Here is an 18306-nt window from a genome sequence, read left to right as displayed (position 1 = left end):
TCATGGAGATAAATGAAAATCATTTCAACAAATTTCGAGATTCACTTTTTAACTCTTTAATTGCATCTGACATGCATTTTTTAGCTAAATCTTGATGGACATAATACTTAAAATTTCTAATTATATAAAATAAGAAGTTACTTCAGTACTACTTGACATTATAAGAACTCGATTAGTGTTCTTCATCTATAGATGCAACCATTTTTCACCCTTTAATGAAGTTATCTTCTATACTAGCATGCACTTTGGAAACTTCTTGTCTGGTTTGCTAATACTTACAAACCTGCCAACTAAACCAAAACAAGAAGCCATAATCCAGTTAGCATAGTCAAACAAGGCCTGGTCCATTGAAGTTTGAGAACTGACACTCAATCTCACATCAACTATATGCGTTGGTGTAAATTCCTAGCAAAAGGCAACTTGGGCGGATGTGAAGCCAAGATCTTTTTTTTAAAGGGAAAGAATGAATTAATTGAAAATGATAAACCTATCATACAAAAGAAAAAGAACTTTCCTAATCATGAAATAAAAAATTCAAAAAAAATAGCATTCTTTGTGATAACACCCCCCAAAAAATTATGACTAATGATAAGATTAAAAGAACAGATGTTTTAACTAGTAAAACTAACACTTAGAGACAACCCCATAAAGAACAAGCAAGATGATTGAGGTAGTGCCCTCAAAAGAAACAAAAACACCAAAAGTATACGAATTGTAAAGGTTGACTTGAAAAACCAAATACTCCTAAATAAACACCAAGAATTTATGAAACCAATTAATCAGAAAGTAATGGTCAATACAAAGTCGATATACAAATCAAGGATTTAGATGCTGGTCCATGCCAGAAATCAAAGTACGTGTCAGGCAAGTGCTTGCCCTAGACATAGGGTTGATACCTAGTGCTGAGCAAACTGCTTGGTATCACCCATAGCCAACCTGTATCAAACCTTGTTAGTTCAATGCAATTGGGCACAGCTAGAAACCTACCAGTATCAAGGCAAAAAGCTTCCTAGAAGTTTTTCATTTTTTTCCTTTTTCACCACTTCATTGCATTGGAGAGGAAGTGGGAGGTTGCTTGCTGACGCTAGATAACCTGACTTAGCATGTAGACAATCGAAAACAAATCTTGTTTACATGAACATCATTTAAGTTAATTTTCTCTCATTACATAAGATATTAAATGTAAATAAAGAACCACTCCTACTTGAATTAAACAAAAATAGTGTCTATTCAAATTCCATTAAAATAAGAAAGGCAACTTCACAACTAAAGAATGCTTGCGATTATTTGGTGACCAAATTCATAAAATCCAGCAACTATAGTGATTTCTCAAATAAATAGATGGTTTGGATTATAGTTTTCAGCTTCTCTTGAATAAAACTCATCATCCAATGGTATTTAGCACCTTCTAATGAATGAACAGCTTAGGTTCATTCATTTCATTCACTTTAATAAATGACACTTATCATCCAATGGCCGGAAAGAGCCCATAAAAGAATGAACGGGGCAGACTAGGCAATGTTACTAAGATCGAACAAAAGAAACTTATGAACTGATGGTTATAAAGGGCTTGTGGATCAATCAATGGACCAGATTAAGTTGTTTGATTCATCTAACTAAAGCTACTTATGATCCAATGGCTCTAAAAGCCTAGTGGATCAATCAATGGAGCAGATTAAGTTGTTTGGTTCATCAAGCTTAAGCTACTTATGATCCAATGGCTTTAAAAGCCTTGCAGAATGATAGATGGACCAGATTAAGTTATTTGGTTCATCTAACTAATTCTGCTTATGATCCAATGGTTCTGATTGCCTAGCAGATCAATAGATGGAATAGATTAAGTTGTTTGGTTCATTTAACTAAAGCTACTTATTATCTAATGGCTTTAAAAGCCTTATGGATCAACTAATGGACCATTTGACATTCTTTGGTTGATCTAACTAAACCCACTCAGAATCCAATGGTTAGACTTTGTGGATCAATATATGGTCTAGACCAAGTCATTTGCTCCATTTAATTATACCTACTAGCAATCTGACAGTTCTTAAAGACTTAGATCAATAGATGGAGCATATTCAATGGTTTGGTCTACAAAAGCTTATCTTGTAATCTAACATATGTCATTCCTTCCTACCATGTTATAAAACGAACATACCATCGTGCAGCCATAAAAGGCCAAACTTATGATCTAACAGTGATCAAATTGACCAGGCCCCAACATAAACACCCCAAAAGGCTTCCTGAAGTTAATCGTAGTTACAAAAACTCCCTCCTTAAAAATGGGAGCAGCCAACCTGAATTTAAAAGAAATTAAAGAAAATAATTGTTGGTTAAGGGATGGGGAGGGATCTTATATTGTCAAATGGTTAAAAGAGGAGCCATCAAAGACATTGATGGTTGCCAAGTAGTTATTTCAAAATTATCTATAAATACTCTTCTTGGAATACAATAAGAGGCTCCTTCTCTCTTCCGGGGATCATATGCTCTCTCCTAAGAAAGTTGAGATGACACCCACTGTGTGCCCCATCTCTCCTACTTTTCTCTTTCCCTTCACTCATAAGAACGAGATATCTCTATCTCATATTCAGAAGTAGATCAAAATCTGGGGCTTTAACCCCTTCTATAAATGTGTCTTAGACTCTATTCAAAGAGATCATTGATCCCTTCATTAGTAGGCCATCGGCTATGCTTCAAGGAGAAGCCAATAGACTTTATATGAACAAGATTTTAATCTTATAATTAAAAATAGGATCTTAGTGCTATTCTGCTAGGAGTCATAGACTCCATTTATAGAGGTTAAATGTTTCTCATTATAAAGTAAGCCTTTGGCAATACTTTATTAGAAGTAAACAGACTTCAATAAAATAAGATCATAGTCCCATAATCAAGATTTTAAATCTAGTGAGATGGGGGTGTCTTGGTTTCTCCAGGAAATGGGACGCCCCAGTATCCCACCCCGCCATGACGGCAATCTCAATGCATAGGTACCCTCTATCTCTCTCCCCTTCTTCCTTCCTTTCCTTTCCTTTCTTTCTTTTTTTTCCTTCTTCTTTTCTTCCTTCTTTCCTTCTTTTTTTTTCCTTTACCTTCTTTCTTTCCTTTTTTCTTCTTTCTTTTTCTTATCCCTTCCTTTGCTTCTTCTTTTGTTTCCTTTTTCTTGTTCTTTCACTTTCCTTTCTTCCTTCTTTCCTTCCTTTCATTCTTTTTCTTCTCCCTTCCTTTCTTCCTTTCCTTTTCTGCTTTCTTTTCATTCCTTTTCTTCATCTTTTCTTCCTTTCTTGCTTTCCGTTTTCTTCTTCTTTCCCTGGTTTCGGAGTCCCAACCATGTCGTTATCCCATTTTTTCACAGAAACACGATGGGACAACCAGGACTCCCCTGTTCCACGGGGACTTAAAACCTTGCTCATAATTAAAATAGGGCCTCGATCCTATTTAATGCAGTCCTCCACTAATAGAGGCTAAGGGCATCTTATCATAAAGTATATTTCTCGCTATACTCAAACTAGTATCTCTTGGATACCTTCCATCAAATAGGCCTCTTTCCATTGAAAGAGATTATAAACTTCTTAATATGAAGTAGGGTTTCAACCATTCTTCTATGCTTCATAGAGATACGTGAATTCTGGATAGAATCAAGAAAGCCTATGTTTCAAAAAGACATGAACTCAAAATCTAAAGTTTGATCAATGATCCATCAAATGTATTTGATAGATAAACATGATTCCTCCCATATGTTCAAAAATTAGGTTTATTGAACAGTTAAAATTTATTGAATAGAGATAAAGATATAACCATGGCCTTTAGATATGACGCCTGAAATTGATATCAAGTCTAACCTTTGATCCAGCTAATGTCTCTAAAAATATATTTGTCCATTATATGATGAATACCAAAATAAACTTTTAAAAAGGAGTTAGTATTGATCTAAAGGCTCAAAATAAAAGGACCACTATGTCATTAAACTGGATAAATGCAAAATGATATAACCAACATATCGTTAAGCTGGACAAATGCAAAACGATGTTACTACCATGTTGTTAAACTGGACAAATTTAAAAAGAAATGACCATCATGTCATTAAAATAGTCAAATTCAAAACATTAGATTGGCAGAAAATATCGATCTTCTAAAGATTTTTTTTTTTTTTTTTTGACAAAAAGCATGAAATGAACAATCTTTTAGCAAAACAAAATAAAATCATGAGGTGCTTTATGACCCACCAAAAGCATATCTGGAATTCTAAAAGAATAATTGGCTAAAAACTGTTGATATCCATGCACATATACAAATTCCAAGTCATATGACTGGCAATCATCGAATGGCCTGTCTCTAGCAAACATAACAAGAAGATAGCCATACAGTATATATCTTTTAAAAGATGGAAATTAATAAGTCCAAATTTTTTTTTTAAAAAAAAGGAGATAAAAATGCTAGCTCAACATTCCAGATAGTTAGCATAGAGCCTCTTACCCTAGGAGTATAATTCATTCCAGGTAAAAATTTCACATCGGGTCTGAACGAATAATCTTCATCATGAATCTCATCACTGTAGACAAACGTGCGAGCAGCTTTCTTCAGCTTCTCATCCATACCATCTGACAGTGTATCAAAACTCTCACCTAGACCACCTAGAAATTGTGAATGACCACCATCATTCATTTTGGAACCAACATTGGATCTCCCATGAGCCTTTTCTAGTTTATCAAGCTTCCGATAGAAGGAATTAGTATTTGGACTATTGTCTATATCACCAAATAAACGCCTTTCAAAATCATCTGCACTCTCGAAACTATTACTTTTATCGTTACCATTGTCATCACCTGTTCAAACCAGAGAAAGTATTAGAACTACTGACAACTATATGCAAGAAGATATGCTTGGAGGATTTAACCAAAAACAAATGAAACAATGATTTTCAGGAGAAAATGTCCATTATAACTTATTTTGATGGAACACCAATCTAGATCTTGTGATAAGCAACCACCACAGATACAACTTAGATTCCGTCATTTATAAGAACAAAAAAAATCCTTCAAAAGAAAAAAATTGGCATCTAACAGATACATAAGAAATTAATTGCAAAAACTAGATAATACAAAAGCAACTGGAACTGAGAACATGCATTGCACTTTAGGAGCAACATGAATAGCTGCGATCTCAAGATTAACATATTTTGAGTTTTTGATTCAAATAATAAATGCAATCCCAGTTTTGGTCACTAAAAATTCTCATGTTTCTCTCTTAAATAAAAGGAGACAGAGATAAGCCATAATGAGTGTATTTTATAAAGATAGATATTTCAGAAAAAAGAAAAGAAAAGATGGTTCTATTTCCAGTCATTCAGAAATCCAAATGAGAGCTTGCTTTACATGACAGCAGAGATTAGCATAAAATTGTAACAGCCAAAATGTTGCATGTGTTTCATTTTCAACATACCATATGGATGTGAAACAACTAGCTATCTAAATATCTAGAGAGACTTACTGAATTTGTGAACAAAACACTTTGATTTAACAGGAACGAGATATATGGAGTAAGATTAGACAAAAATAGTACTATCACATATACACTTGCTTTAACTAGATGTTAGATCAACTTTTGCAAATTTATTCCCATAGCTCTTTCTCAATCGGTGCTACATCACATTTTATTTCTCCTTGTCAATTAGGTGAAAAATAATACAAAGGTTTTATGATAGAAAGCATATGGAATTGGCAGAATTGCTAGTAAGCTTATCAGGAGCATGAAGTTCCAAAGAAACAAAGTGAAGGGTAGATTAAATGTTATGAAAAATCTTTGAAAATGAAAAGAAATGTACATAGAGACATCAAGGGCTAAGATCACAATGACATACAAAAGGAGCTTGGGAAGGAAGAGATTATTGCATGATCTTGGAGAAAAAAAGGCTGAAATAGGGTACTACTGAGAGGTAAAAGATGAAAAGTAAGAGCTATTTCATCCATTAGGTCTTTGATGAAGGCAAAGTGGGATTAGAAAGTAGCCTTTGGTGACTCATAGAAGAAGATTTGGGGAAAGGTGGAAAGTGTTGACAGATTCCTTCACTAGAAATGTCATGATAAGCTAGCCATACATTATTTCCTCCATGCATCTTCACATATTTCAACATCCAATAGCTTCCTTATTAATTCTCTGGCAAAACATTACCAGAACTTCATTAATAGCCATACACTTGATTATTGGATCCTATAAGTACCTTTAGCACTCCAAATTGCCAAGTCAGTCTATACCAGGATTCAGAGCACGGGCATCAGCTTCTAATGAATTTCCAATCATCGCATTAGCAACAAAAGCTCTCTGAAATGCACCTTCACTTTATCTCAAGACTCCAATTCCTAGTGACAAATTTCATCCTTCCAAGACCCATTCCCAAACAAACACATATTTAGCAAATCTTGACAATTCATGGAATAGAATAAACTCATGTCTTTTCAATCTATACTATTTCTAGTTCCCCATTCTCACAAAAAGATACTGAACCAATCCTCTTCAATATTGCCTGCACCATGCTGATTTTAAAAAAAAAGAATATTGCTTGTTCAATATCTTTTTTTAAATACCTACTTTATTGATGTGCTTTTTTTGTTCATAGATATCTTTTCATCGTTTCCTAAAATAAGCAATTGTTGATCTTCTTGATCCCCATAACAACCCCTTCTCCAAGGCCTTGTCCTCATGCTACATTTGCATAACAAATATCTATAGATCCATTACTTTCTCAGCAACATCAGCATCTAGCAGTAATAAGAGAACAATCTTTGAGTCATCATTCCGAGTGTGGGTAGGCCACAATGTATGTACTTTCCATAATTAATTTTGATTCCTTTGATGAGCCTCCAAAGACCAAATATAAAACCAAGAATTGGGATTTCCTCTATCACATGCTGTTTGTTGAAATAGTGATGCGCCGAGCTCACTGTGATTTGCCCATCTATCATGCATGGCCAAATAGGATGGCCCTTCCCCTTTTGGGTTGGATTCACCACACCTTCCACCTCTTTTACAATCTCCAATGGAAAACCTGCTTTGGCAAATACAAATGGGTTTTGATAGTCTGAAAATATGACCTTTTTTGCAAGGATTACGCTTTCAGGACCAAATGGAAGATGTAATAAGATGAAATTTTGCGAATTCAGTGAACATGGTAAATCAAGCAAGGATTGTTTCAGGCACATTAGAATCATACCTCTTTCATAAGGTGAAAAAAATTTCTTCATATCATTTACCCCTATTTTTACAATTACATTACCAAAACGGGAAAAAAAAGAAGATCGAGTAGAGAAGGTTAGGGAGTACGATAAACCTCTAGTGACAATTTAACAATATATTGATGTCAATCATAACAGCCTAGTCAAGAATACTGTGACATAATACCACATCAGTATATAGAATGCCATGGTACCTGGTGAACAAATTCTCAAAAGCACATCTTTTTATTTTTTTGTTCCATTTCTTAACAAGACCCTTATGGAACTAGCTGAAAAAGTTAGAAAGAAATGAGTTCATGGTTACTAGTTATAAGGTGCATGGTCATCTTGGTTTCAGCATATCATCAAGCATGTCATATGAATGAAATTGCTCGGTGGAAGTCCAGGTTATATCATAAAGGGTATGCCTTATGGCACTCGGTTTACTATCAGCTTCATAAAAGTTCCTCCCATGTTGATTTCTCGTATAAACATCGTTTCATATAGCACGCCCAATAATCCGTGCACAAGAGAAGAATCTCAAATACAAAAACCTCTCCATGTGCTCTATTCCTCCACCCTACGAATCCTTAAACCAAATCTCCATCCTCTCTTCTTCATCTTACACAATTTCTTTTAGCCCCCATGGTTAACCCACCGAAAACTATTTATATACATAGAATTATTGTAAAGAAACCAAAAAAGTGAGAAGGGAAAGGAGAGGAAGAGAGGATACCAGTGTGGAGATGCTGCGTGAAGACGGAAGGCGTCGGCTTGGAGGAGAGAACTCGAAACAAGCCACGGGAGGAGCCCGAGGCGAAGGGTCGAGTCACGACGGCGGCCGTGGCCATTGCAGCGGCGGCGCAGAGGCCAAAACCAAAGTCCGAGAACAAGGCCGGGGTTTCCGTTTTAGGAGGCGAACTCGAGCGGCCGCAAACGGGTCGGGTCGGATCGGGGTCAAATAAACCGACCCATTTGCTAGTTTACAGATAGGGCACGGGGAGTGGAGGTGTTCCCTTGTTTTCCTTCCTTCTTGCTTCTGGAAAAAACCCACTGTAGCCATGAATTCCTATTCCATTGCCCGAGCCGGAAAAACGAATATAATTTAACAATAAAAAGACAAAAAATTAAATCAACAAGAACAAAACAAAAAGGGAAAGGGAAAAAATTATTAAAGAAAGAGTGGAGTCCAAGAGAAGGAAATCAAGATCCGGCTGTGAAAACGAGAAAAGAGGAGAAGAGTCCAATATAAGCAATATAATCGACTGAGAGGGATCCAAATCTCTTCGCCGGCCGATTCCAGTTGAATGAGGTAAGACTCTTCGTCTCTAGGGCATTCGCCGATCGATTCGATTCTTCTCTTCCTGATGATTCTGTTGGAAATGTTTCTTTGTTCTTGCCGTTGGATTTCAGTTCCTATCTAGGGTTCTGGGTGGATCAAATCGTTCTATTTCCGGATGTTTGCAATGCGGCATAGTGTTGACTCCAAGATTACATTCTTACTTTCTTTCTTTTTACTGAATAACAGGAAACAAATCTCCTGACTGAATAAATGATATGAATTTAGAAGCTGACCAATAAATAGTGTTGCAGATGTAATATTAACGTGGAAAGGAAGAATAAGAAACCTATATCCTTGATCATTTGAAGTGAAAGTAAACTTGAACATTTTTGCAGTAGTTCGTTTATGTAAATTGACTAATTAGGGATTAATTACCGGTGCTGTTAACAAGAAACTTTCCAGAAGGCATTGCAGATCTAGCTTGGTATAGTTTATATCTTCAAAATTTTCAGGGTAAATGAATCAAATGATTATGGAGGATAAGGGGAGAAATATTTTGATGCTTTTGTTAGTTTGCAATGTTGGGTCCTATTAGGTCTGCAATGTTGAGCAGATCACCTTTTTGGTTCTACCACTGCAATGTCAAAATTATCTCCAATCTCTTCAGGAGCTGGCTTTGTTGTCTCTAGTTGTGTTGTTAATGCATGCCCTGCAGCTATAAGATAATAAGTATAAAATTTTGACAGACAAATCCAGCATGTGGAAATTATGTTTACATATTAAAGGTGTGGACTTGCTGGTGGAAATATGTGTTGGGACAATTTTGGACAGACACAATATCAAAGGACTTCAATTTTTGAAAGTTTAGCAAATAGGATCAGTGGAATGCATGGTTTGGGCAAAGAGAACTTGATCAAAGTTGATATCAAATCAAATAAAAAGCTGGTATTAGGAAGAGGAAAGAAAAAGTTAACATGTTCATTTGGCCACTGGGCTTCTGCATGGTAAGGTTTGGTTGCAATCAAAGGTTGAAGAGCTGACTAGCTGATGCTTTATGTACAACGACAGAATGGTACCAGTACGGGGCTCGGTACTGAGACGGCCTACCTTGCTTGTGCATGATTCTGTAGGAAGAAAATATCTAAGATATTGAAATGATCTGACGCTTAGACATACACCCACACCTGACCAATATGCTGATGAGTTTTCCTACCCGTGCTTCTTTATAACACTAAAACTTCGTAAACCATCAATTTGAAAGCCTTTTGTTATAGCCTAAAGGAGAAGTAACTTGAGCTGCACGAGTTATGCTCGTAACTTGTCTACAAAACTATACTTATATCATCATGCTTAAGAATGGGATATCTGTATATTCGCCATTCATATATTAGTTAATTGTTGCTGAAATTTACATAGGTGCTGAGATATTTCAGTGAAAGCACCAATTACTAAAAATAAATTGTATGAGATTACTACTCCTGAGACCTGGGAGGTGCATTTATGTTCAATAAGATATTCAATCTAAACAACTTGCAAGAGATTACCTTTTTGGTTTGGTTTATGAATCAAGGTATGACACATTTAAGTTTGAAAAGGTTTTGAGATCATCTCTGAGCTTGATTTCAACACTTATAAATTGGTGCTTAATCCATCCATGACAACCTCAGCCACCTGCTATGAAAATTGGAAAGCTAGTTGGCACCTTAATTTTTGGGGGCCACCTAATTCATTTTATTTTTAAGCTTATGCAACCAAGGAGCAACTCTTCAAGGTTCCTTGAGACTTGAGAAAGTGTTTAGATGAAGGGGATTAAAAGTTCAATATGGGGAATTGCTTCCATCTGCAAGCTTAAAATCATGACCAAAGAGCCTATTCGAAACACAAGTCCTTATTCCAACCATTTTCATAATTGTCAACATGCACCTGCCTTCAAGATTCCCTTTGCCTTCACTATGACTTGGGAGGAGGGATTGATAACCTGTTTGTCTGAACTATTTTATCTTCCCCAATTGTTGATTTTCTTTGTTCTTTTAGCATTTCCTAAGTTCCTTGAGTTCCTTCAGATCTGCACATATTGGATTAGTTGGCTAGCACCCATACATGTGCATGCTTTGACTATACTGATGCAACACCAACACAACATCAATATGTTCCCCAAGAGCAATCCTTTTTCTCAGAAGTAAGTCAGTAACTATTATCATTAATTGTTTTTACTATCATCATTATTTCCAATGTCATTGTTTGGAGTTACCCTGCGTAAAACTGCCAACATTTACACTGCTCTCAGACCTTTAAAAACCGTCAAGTTAAAAAGTACTTGTCCTGCATGTAAGCTGGTAATAGATGATATTTTAATTGGTTTTTCTTGCACCTTTACCTGATGGTACCTCTCTAGAATACTGAAGTTATGAGAACCATTTAATCTGACTTGGTCTTTGCATATTAATATCCATTAAAGTCATCTTGCACATTTCCTATATGTTATACATTTTTGTGTTTCAATTTTTATCTCCATGCTATACAAAAGAAAAAGATTATTTTATACAATTTTCTTTTCTTGCTCTCTCATATGATTTTACTCTTTTTGTGGAGACAAGTTAGGAAAAGATTAAACTTTGCTTTACGTTTGAGCTTTCTTAAGATAGTTTTCTGCACCAAGCTGCCTTAGCAAAACAAGTTTCTTACTGTAGCATAATTGTGGTTAAATAAGGTCAAGTTGTCAATTATATTTCATCCAACACCTGGTGATTATAAGATGAAATCAAAACATAATGGAACCATACAAAGAGCTCAAAGGCTTAACAATGTTCGAGGGGAGGGCCCAAATTGGGTTCTTATTGCTGGTGGTGCCTTGCTAAGCACACTTTCAATCAGGCTTGGATGCAAACTGAAGCAGGTCTTTGAGACAAAGCGACAATATAATGCCATCAAAGGTCTAAAATATGCCAATTTTGATTCAACTTATTATGCCTTGTTCCTATGCACAGTTGCTAACTCTATCTAGCAGAAAATGGGAAATCTGCAGTCAAGAGATCAGGAGCATACCAGTTGCATTCAAACTGCTATTGCTTTACTCAGGATGATGACAACTGTTACCATTGTTGCTCTGGTTTGTTGCCTTGACTTACCGTATAATTTTTAGTGAATTGAATTCCAGAAATGGGACCAGCAGACTCAATTTTCTGGATTTGCATGATTTGTTATTTCTTTTTAGATTATGAAGTGTTTTTTTTTAAGCACAATTGCCAAGTCACTGGCTACTAGTTGCTTTTTAATCAACTATAGCTAAGCTGCAATTACTTATCTGTTTTTATGTGTATGAACTGCCATTTCCTTTTCTTTTCCCCTCCTTATATGGAATAGATGTATATGTATGTTGGGGATATCGATGAAATGATCGATGTCGTACTTTGTTTACTTGTTTGGTTGCGAGTCTTTCACCTAATGAGGCTAACGGAAAGAGATGTCTGGCTGGTTATGGAGTTATGTTCGCATGCTTATTCATGGTTTGATAATGTTCCAGCAGAAATGTGAGACTGGGTCATTCTAAATTGCAGGTTTCGCAGAATTTCTAAGAGTTCTGCTTATGGTAGTTGTCTTTGGAAATAAACCTAGATGTGCTTCAGTTGGGGTGGAAGTTAGGCTTCCTTGTGACTGCATATTCTATGTTGTCATTGCTGTTGTTGTGAACTGCACCATGTTTAGTGCTTCTAATAGGCCAGGCTTCAGCCAGTTCACCTTAAGCCCAGACCTAAACCAAAGCCTGGCCTAAGTATAACTTTAAGGCTGCATCAATGCCATCAGGATCGAGTTGTCAAACATATAAGGGGACAAATTGGATTGGATCATAAATCAGACCACGAATTTCCAGATTCTTTCCAATTTCTTTCAAAAATATTAAAAAATATGAAAGGGTGTGGAAATTGTAAAATTTAGTCATTTGTAAAGTACATAATGAATGTCAAAAGTCATACATGTTACAAGTCTAGCTTCCACCATTATAAGCCTACATATAAACATCATATCTAGTTAATTTTAGCTTTCTATATACTCCTACTTGGATTATACGAGTTTGATTTTCCTTTTATGTAGGTAAAAACAAATCAGATTAACAAATGGTTGTAATATTACAGGGACTTTTCTGTTGCTTTTTACTCCAGAAACTCTTAAATATCTTTTATTTGCTTTTTAGAATCTAAACGGCCTATTAGTCTTGCAAACTTAGTGTTTGAGGTTTGTTAGCGATAGACAAGTTATTCTAAGAGTGGTCAAATAAATTATGAAAAATAGATCTCCACATTGTTTAATATGTGCGATCTAGTTCGGTCCTATGATTGTGATCCATGATATGAATCTAAATATAGGATCTTAATCCTTGATGATCTAATACATTTGGTTGTCGGATGAAATTGGATAAAGATATTATGGAGCCTCTTTAAAATGCCTACTCCAGCTGTTCTTGGCAAATATTCTTTGACAACCAGTGATATTCTGGGGTCAAAGGAGGCATCTTAGAACTACTCTATCCTTTTAACCGAGGGTAAACTATTCCACCCTATGGTTTAGCTTGGAGTAAAGTGGAGTAGGAATAGGAATATCCTGACCCTTTTTTGATGAGGTATCACTGTGCAACAAATTAGGCCCAATAGATTAGAGGGGATTGTTGGTGCCAGTTGAAGAGATGAGGAGGGGGGCCTGGCACAGGAGCAGAGGAGGGGGATCCAGAGGAGGAGAGGGGCTTGGCCTACAAGGGATTTTATTTTGCACAAGTTAGACATATGCAGAATGGGCTTAAGGAAAACTGAAAGCTATACAAAGATACAAAGTAGAGATATGTTTGTCTAACTTGTGCAACTTGAACCTTTTGTGTGTTCATATGCTTATTGTATTGCGTCCCTTCATATGGCCTTTATGATTCATGCAGACTATAGCCAATAAGGAGGGCCAACAGAGGGACCTTACAAATAACTTAGGGAAAGGAAGGGGTGCCTTGGTTTGGATGACATTTTCTGTTTTAATAAATTCTCCTTGAACAAGGCAAGAATTCATATTACAGGTCATTAGATTTATTGTAATCCCAGCTGTGCGCCTTTGTGGATGGGAACACAACTCCATGATCATTTGACAGTATTCTAATATTGAAGACTTCTGACTCTAATAGTGGCTTACCTAGGCATCTGGATCTGCTTGGAGTTAAATAGTGACTCTAAATACAAGGTTAAAATACCATTTGAAAATACTTTAATTTATTTTGTTATCTGCACGCACGCCCGTGTGAGCTGCCGTTGTACCCACAAAAAAAAAAACTTTAATTTATAACGTAGGCATTCTTGTTGTTCCTATATTGCAAGTATAGCATGCCATACTGTACTGAATTGGGCGGTACGGAACGTACCGTACCTTATTGATTTGGTACTAGTATGGAGGGCATACGGACATTCGGTACATTGAACCGCCCTCCATACCATGCGTACCAATATAATGATAGGATAGACGGTGTACCTTAATTGCAAGGGCTAGAGGTTAAGCTAAAATGGTCTTCTTTTTGGAGTGCTGGGGCGGTCAATTTATTGTCCATGACTGCAACATTTTCTCAAGTATGCTAGATGAATACAAACACTTCATTAAGAAATGCTTGTACTGACATCTGAAAATTGTTAAACCATTTAATAGCTTATCTTGTTGTAATGGGATTTCAGGTGGTGGAATGGATATCAAGCTGGAATCCATGAGCCCAATGTTAAAAGAAGCAGATCTCTCCCTTTCTCTTGTAAAGAGCCCAATATGGACATCGTCAACTGAACGGATTGAGCTGCCTCAAAAGCCATTCCACCTCCCAAACAGCTCAGACTCCCCCTGCATCTCAGAATCTGGTTCTGACATTTATACCAAAAGAGAAGTGATTCACAAATTACGGCAACAGCTTAAGAGACGGGACGAAATGATAATGGAGATGCAGGCCCAGATCACGGACCTTCAGAATTCTGTAAGCACTCAAATGGCCCAATTGGTCCATCTTCAGTCCCAGCTAGATTCTGCGAACAGGCAGTTGTTTGACTCCGAGAGAGAGATCCAACGATTGAGAAAGGTTATAGCTGATAATTGTGTGGCAGGGGTAGACTCCCCTGAAAAGCCTGTGACCACCAAAAGTTGGCATCCAGAAGCTGTAGATGGGCAGGGAAATGGTTACCCTGATAGTATGGATGATTCAGAGTTGCACTATATTGGATCAGAGAAGGTGAGAGGAGGTGGAGAGAGGGTGTTAGAAAGGGGAGTGGGAGAGCTGAAAGAACTGACTGAGGGGAAGGATTTCTTGCTTCAGAGCTGCAAGGAGCAGAAGATGGAGCTTTGCTCCAAGATCAAGGAGTTGCAGCTAAAATTTGCATCACAATTACCTAATATTTTGTAGTACCTTAGATTTGTTTCTCTTCTTGTTAAGGTTTTGGTGTCTCACAGTGAGAGCTGCTGTCATCTTCACCTTTTCTTATCATTTTATGCTTGTATAGGCTTTTGGCACGTGGCTTGGATTATTTCTCTCCATTTGTGTGAAATTTTTGCAGGAGAGATCTAAATATGATTTGAGAAATTTGAATGCAAACACGAGAAATCGAAATGATGCACGAGGTCATATCGGCATTCTCTCTTTTTAAGTTGGAAATATCTGAGACAGTTGCTTGGTATATTTTTTTCTGACCTTGTGGATGAGGCTTCATTAATTAATTTGCAGCTTAGTATGATATCAGAAAGCTCTCCTGGCTGGTGCCACTTCAATAATTCTTTGTTTATCTGCCTAGCCAGTTGACACCTTTATTTCTGAGCTATTTTCAAAAGTCATTTCAAGTTGATTCAACAACTTATTTCTGTGAAATATTATCCTACAGCAATTATTTCTTATAGATATTTTCAAGTTGATCCAAGCCTCCAAATGACCAATACTCAGAACTTTGCTTTGTCCCTATTGACAAATTTAGCTTTCTTGCCTGTTAGCGGGCTGGATCAGGCCAGGTAAGGCCTAGGGCCAATGTCTTCCTGGATTTGAAGCTTAGGCCCAAGCATGGTACATCCAGCAGCAGGTAGGGCTAAAACTAGATCAGATATCAATGTATCCATATATATATATATATATATATATATATATATATATATATATATATATATATATAGATATGATATTGGTCGGATGCAAAAATTTATATTCAAATTTATTTTAAATATATATGGATATAAATTGGATACTAAAAGTATGAATATAATTATTGATATAAATCGGATAATTAAACTATTTGACCACAAAATGGAAGATATTACAAAGTGGATGGTAAATCAAGTTAATATGGTTATATATTTTTCTTAGAAATTCATGAGTATTATATAAAATCAAATAGAATTGTAAATAGCATCAAATATTCAGGTACAGATTGGGCAGTTGTCTATCGATATCTATTTTTTTTTGACAGAAATGGATATGGATATTGGTCAGATAATTAAATTTTTAGTTATATCTGGATAGATTTAAATATGAAAATGGATTCAGACGGATATTATCTGATCCACTTTTATAATAGGCATGAGTGGGCATGAGCTTGACCCGGACAAAGCTATTTTCTTGGGCTGAATTGGGCTACTCTGAAAGTTGGTGATATATTTACACAAATATAAACCCAGGCCCAGCCTGGAATTTCAGTCTAAATCGAATTTTAGGATTTAAAATCCAAGCCTAGCCCGTTTTCTTTGGGTTGGGTTCCGGCCTCGTGATCTGGCCTAGCCCATTGATTGCGATACTTATATTTTCATGAATCTATATGATCATATCACTTAGTATCTTTTTAACAGCAAAGCCACAAGGCTTTTCGAGCTCATTAGGGCTCTGATTCAGGTCCGTGGACCCAGATCCAAATCAGACCTGTAGACATTTGGATTGAGAATGGTCCCATGACAGATTCATAAAAACTTGGAGCCCATAATTTAAACATTATGTATATTTTATGTAATAATGATTATATGATTCTAGGCTTACATCTTTCTTATGAAGTATATTGAACAATTCTCTAGTTCACCTCCCATCACAACTTTTTGGCTCCTTGTGTTGCTTATACCCTATTGCTCCACAGGCAATGGTACCCGTCCTTTGCTTTGCAATCAAATGAAAGAAAAAAAATAGGTCAACAATTTTACTAATATGTTTCACCATAAAAAAGAAGAGTTTTTGTGTGGTCAATCAAAAAACTAATACCGATGCTATTGTTAATCTCTTGTTGAACTGTAAAAGAGAAGAGATCATTACTTGATATTCTTGTACAAGTCGTTAGGATGTTTGGTTGTGTTCGACTTGAAGATCTTGCTCAACAGCATAGACTGTCTGAAATATATATTTACAGTACTCTTTGTCTTTAAAATTAAAATCTATAATGTTTAATTTAAACTTATTTTTTTAAATTTTTTACTCCAAAAGAGGCAGATAAATCAAAATCTAAAACAAAAAAACATCTAAATTGCAAATCTTTTGGGGAAAGGATGGGAAAAGAAAAATTGGTATAAATTGGTTTTTTTAAACAAGCAAATAAATTAAAGTAGCAGGGATAAAGAAAGAATGTGAAAGAAAAAAATATAGATAAAAAAGATTGGTGCATAGATTTCTTTTATTTTTCTTAGAAAAACTGAAGAGGTTCTTTTTGGAAAAAATGGTGCAGCATGTAATTTATATGCGAAAGCCCGCATAGGATTTAATGAAATGCGACACATTAGATTATTATGCATCGGATCTTCCATTTTTTAGTGCCATAGGGGCTGTTGAGTTGATCTATAGAAGAGTGTTCCCTTTTTCCTTGCTTGCGATAGAGGTGTCAAGGAACCTACGAAACGGATGCCCCAGCCTTCTTCCCTTTACCTTAAAACACCGCGTTAAGGGTATATAGACTTTAGGACCTGGCTTTCCGGTCCTCTAGGAAAAAGGAAAGGAAAATTTCTTTTTTTTATTTTCATGTTGTTTTCTTTGTTCCTCAACTTTTGAAAGAAAAAAGAGGAAGATAGACAGGCAAGAATCGGTGTCTTACTTAGGTGGAGTAGCTACGAGTTGGCAAGACTAGAGCTCGATCCACACAAGGAATGAACCTATGCGCTTTTTTGGTATAACAGGCAAAGGGCAGTTGAACCAAAGACGCACCTTTTCTGCAATGGTTTGGTCATCTAACTTGCAAGCATGTTGGGAACTGGTTTCGCCTTTCTCATCACACTTCCATTGAGATGTAACCAACTTTCTCGAGAGAGATTAGAGGTTGGAAAAGGTTTTCTTTCTGAGGGTGCATAGGCCTAAAAGCCTGGGTAGCTCGGTATAGGAGAAAAGGCAGATCTCTGAACTAATTGGTTTACTTATTATGACGATTCACCAGGGCCTCTTTCCTCCTCTCTTTTCTTCTCACTCGTAGGCTCCGACATGTTTCACTAGCGCCCCCCAAGATATAAATATTTTTTTCGCTTGCTGGCCAAGGAATAGAGAAACTTTCATCCCAACACCAACCCAATCTCCATTACTTGATGGAAAATGAGCAAGACCATTTTTTATATAAAATATAGCCTCCTATATCAACCTGCCCCTTACTATTCGAACTTCTTACCTTCAAATACGACTAACTACCCAAATCCGCTTGCTTATTTTATACGATCTAATTAAGTTAAGCAGTGGTTATTTAACAAATATGAATTTGGTGACTAGAACTTCTATTGACTTTTTTCTCTTTTCAATAGAAGGAGAAGGAAGTTTTTAAGCAGTGTGTCTTTTGAGATACAATCAATCGAAGAGAATAATCTAAACCGGATCCA

General features: G+C 36.2%; 2 protein-coding genes across 4 annotated transcripts in view; one reads left to right on the top strand and one right to left on the bottom strand.

Moving 5' to 3' along the window:
- The window catches only part of LOC103696517 (uncharacterized), a 9914-nt gene extending 1810 nt beyond the window's left edge, over positions 1-8104 (bottom strand). Inside the window, exons 1-2 of the mRNA XM_008778175.4 lie at positions 7942-8104; positions 4471-4820 (exon numbers count right to left, since the gene is read on the bottom strand). Coding sequence (XP_008776397.1) covers positions 4471-4820; positions 7942-8056 — 465 coding nt within the window. The 5' untranslated portion in view covers positions 8057-8104. The remainder of the gene's footprint in view (positions 1-4470; positions 4821-7941) is intronic.
- A 117-nt stretch (positions 8105-8221) lies between these two features.
- LOC103696519 (uncharacterized) lies at positions 8222-15137 on the top strand. 3 transcript variants are annotated; one of them, XM_039117612.3, is made up of 4 exons: positions 8222-8517; positions 11198-11420; positions 11513-11596; positions 14187-15137. In XM_039117612.3, exons 2-4 carry the CDS (start codon positions 11243-11245, stop codon positions 14894-14896), a joined length of 972 nt encoding a protein of 323 aa, XP_038973540.2. In that variant the 5' UTR covers positions 8222-8517; positions 11198-11242; the 3' UTR covers positions 14897-15137. The 3 variants fall into 3 exon arrangements, with proteins under 3 accessions (XP_038973540.2, XP_038973538.2, XP_038973539.2); XM_039117610.2 differs by having other exon boundaries at positions 8245-8517; positions 11495-11596; XM_039117611.3 differs by having other exon boundaries at positions 8245-8517; positions 10551-11420; positions 11495-11596.
- Positions 15138-18306: the final 3169 nt, after the last annotated feature.

This window comes from Phoenix dactylifera, chromosome 10 (assembly GCF_051530095.1).
Source record: "Phoenix dactylifera cultivar Ajwa chromosome 10, Ajwa_hap1_PhDact_Kaust_v1.1, whole genome shotgun sequence".
NCBI classification, from domain to species: domain Eukaryota; kingdom Viridiplantae; phylum Streptophyta; class Magnoliopsida; order Arecales; family Arecaceae; genus Phoenix; species Phoenix dactylifera.
This window is presented reverse-complemented; position numbering and strand designations above follow the sequence as displayed.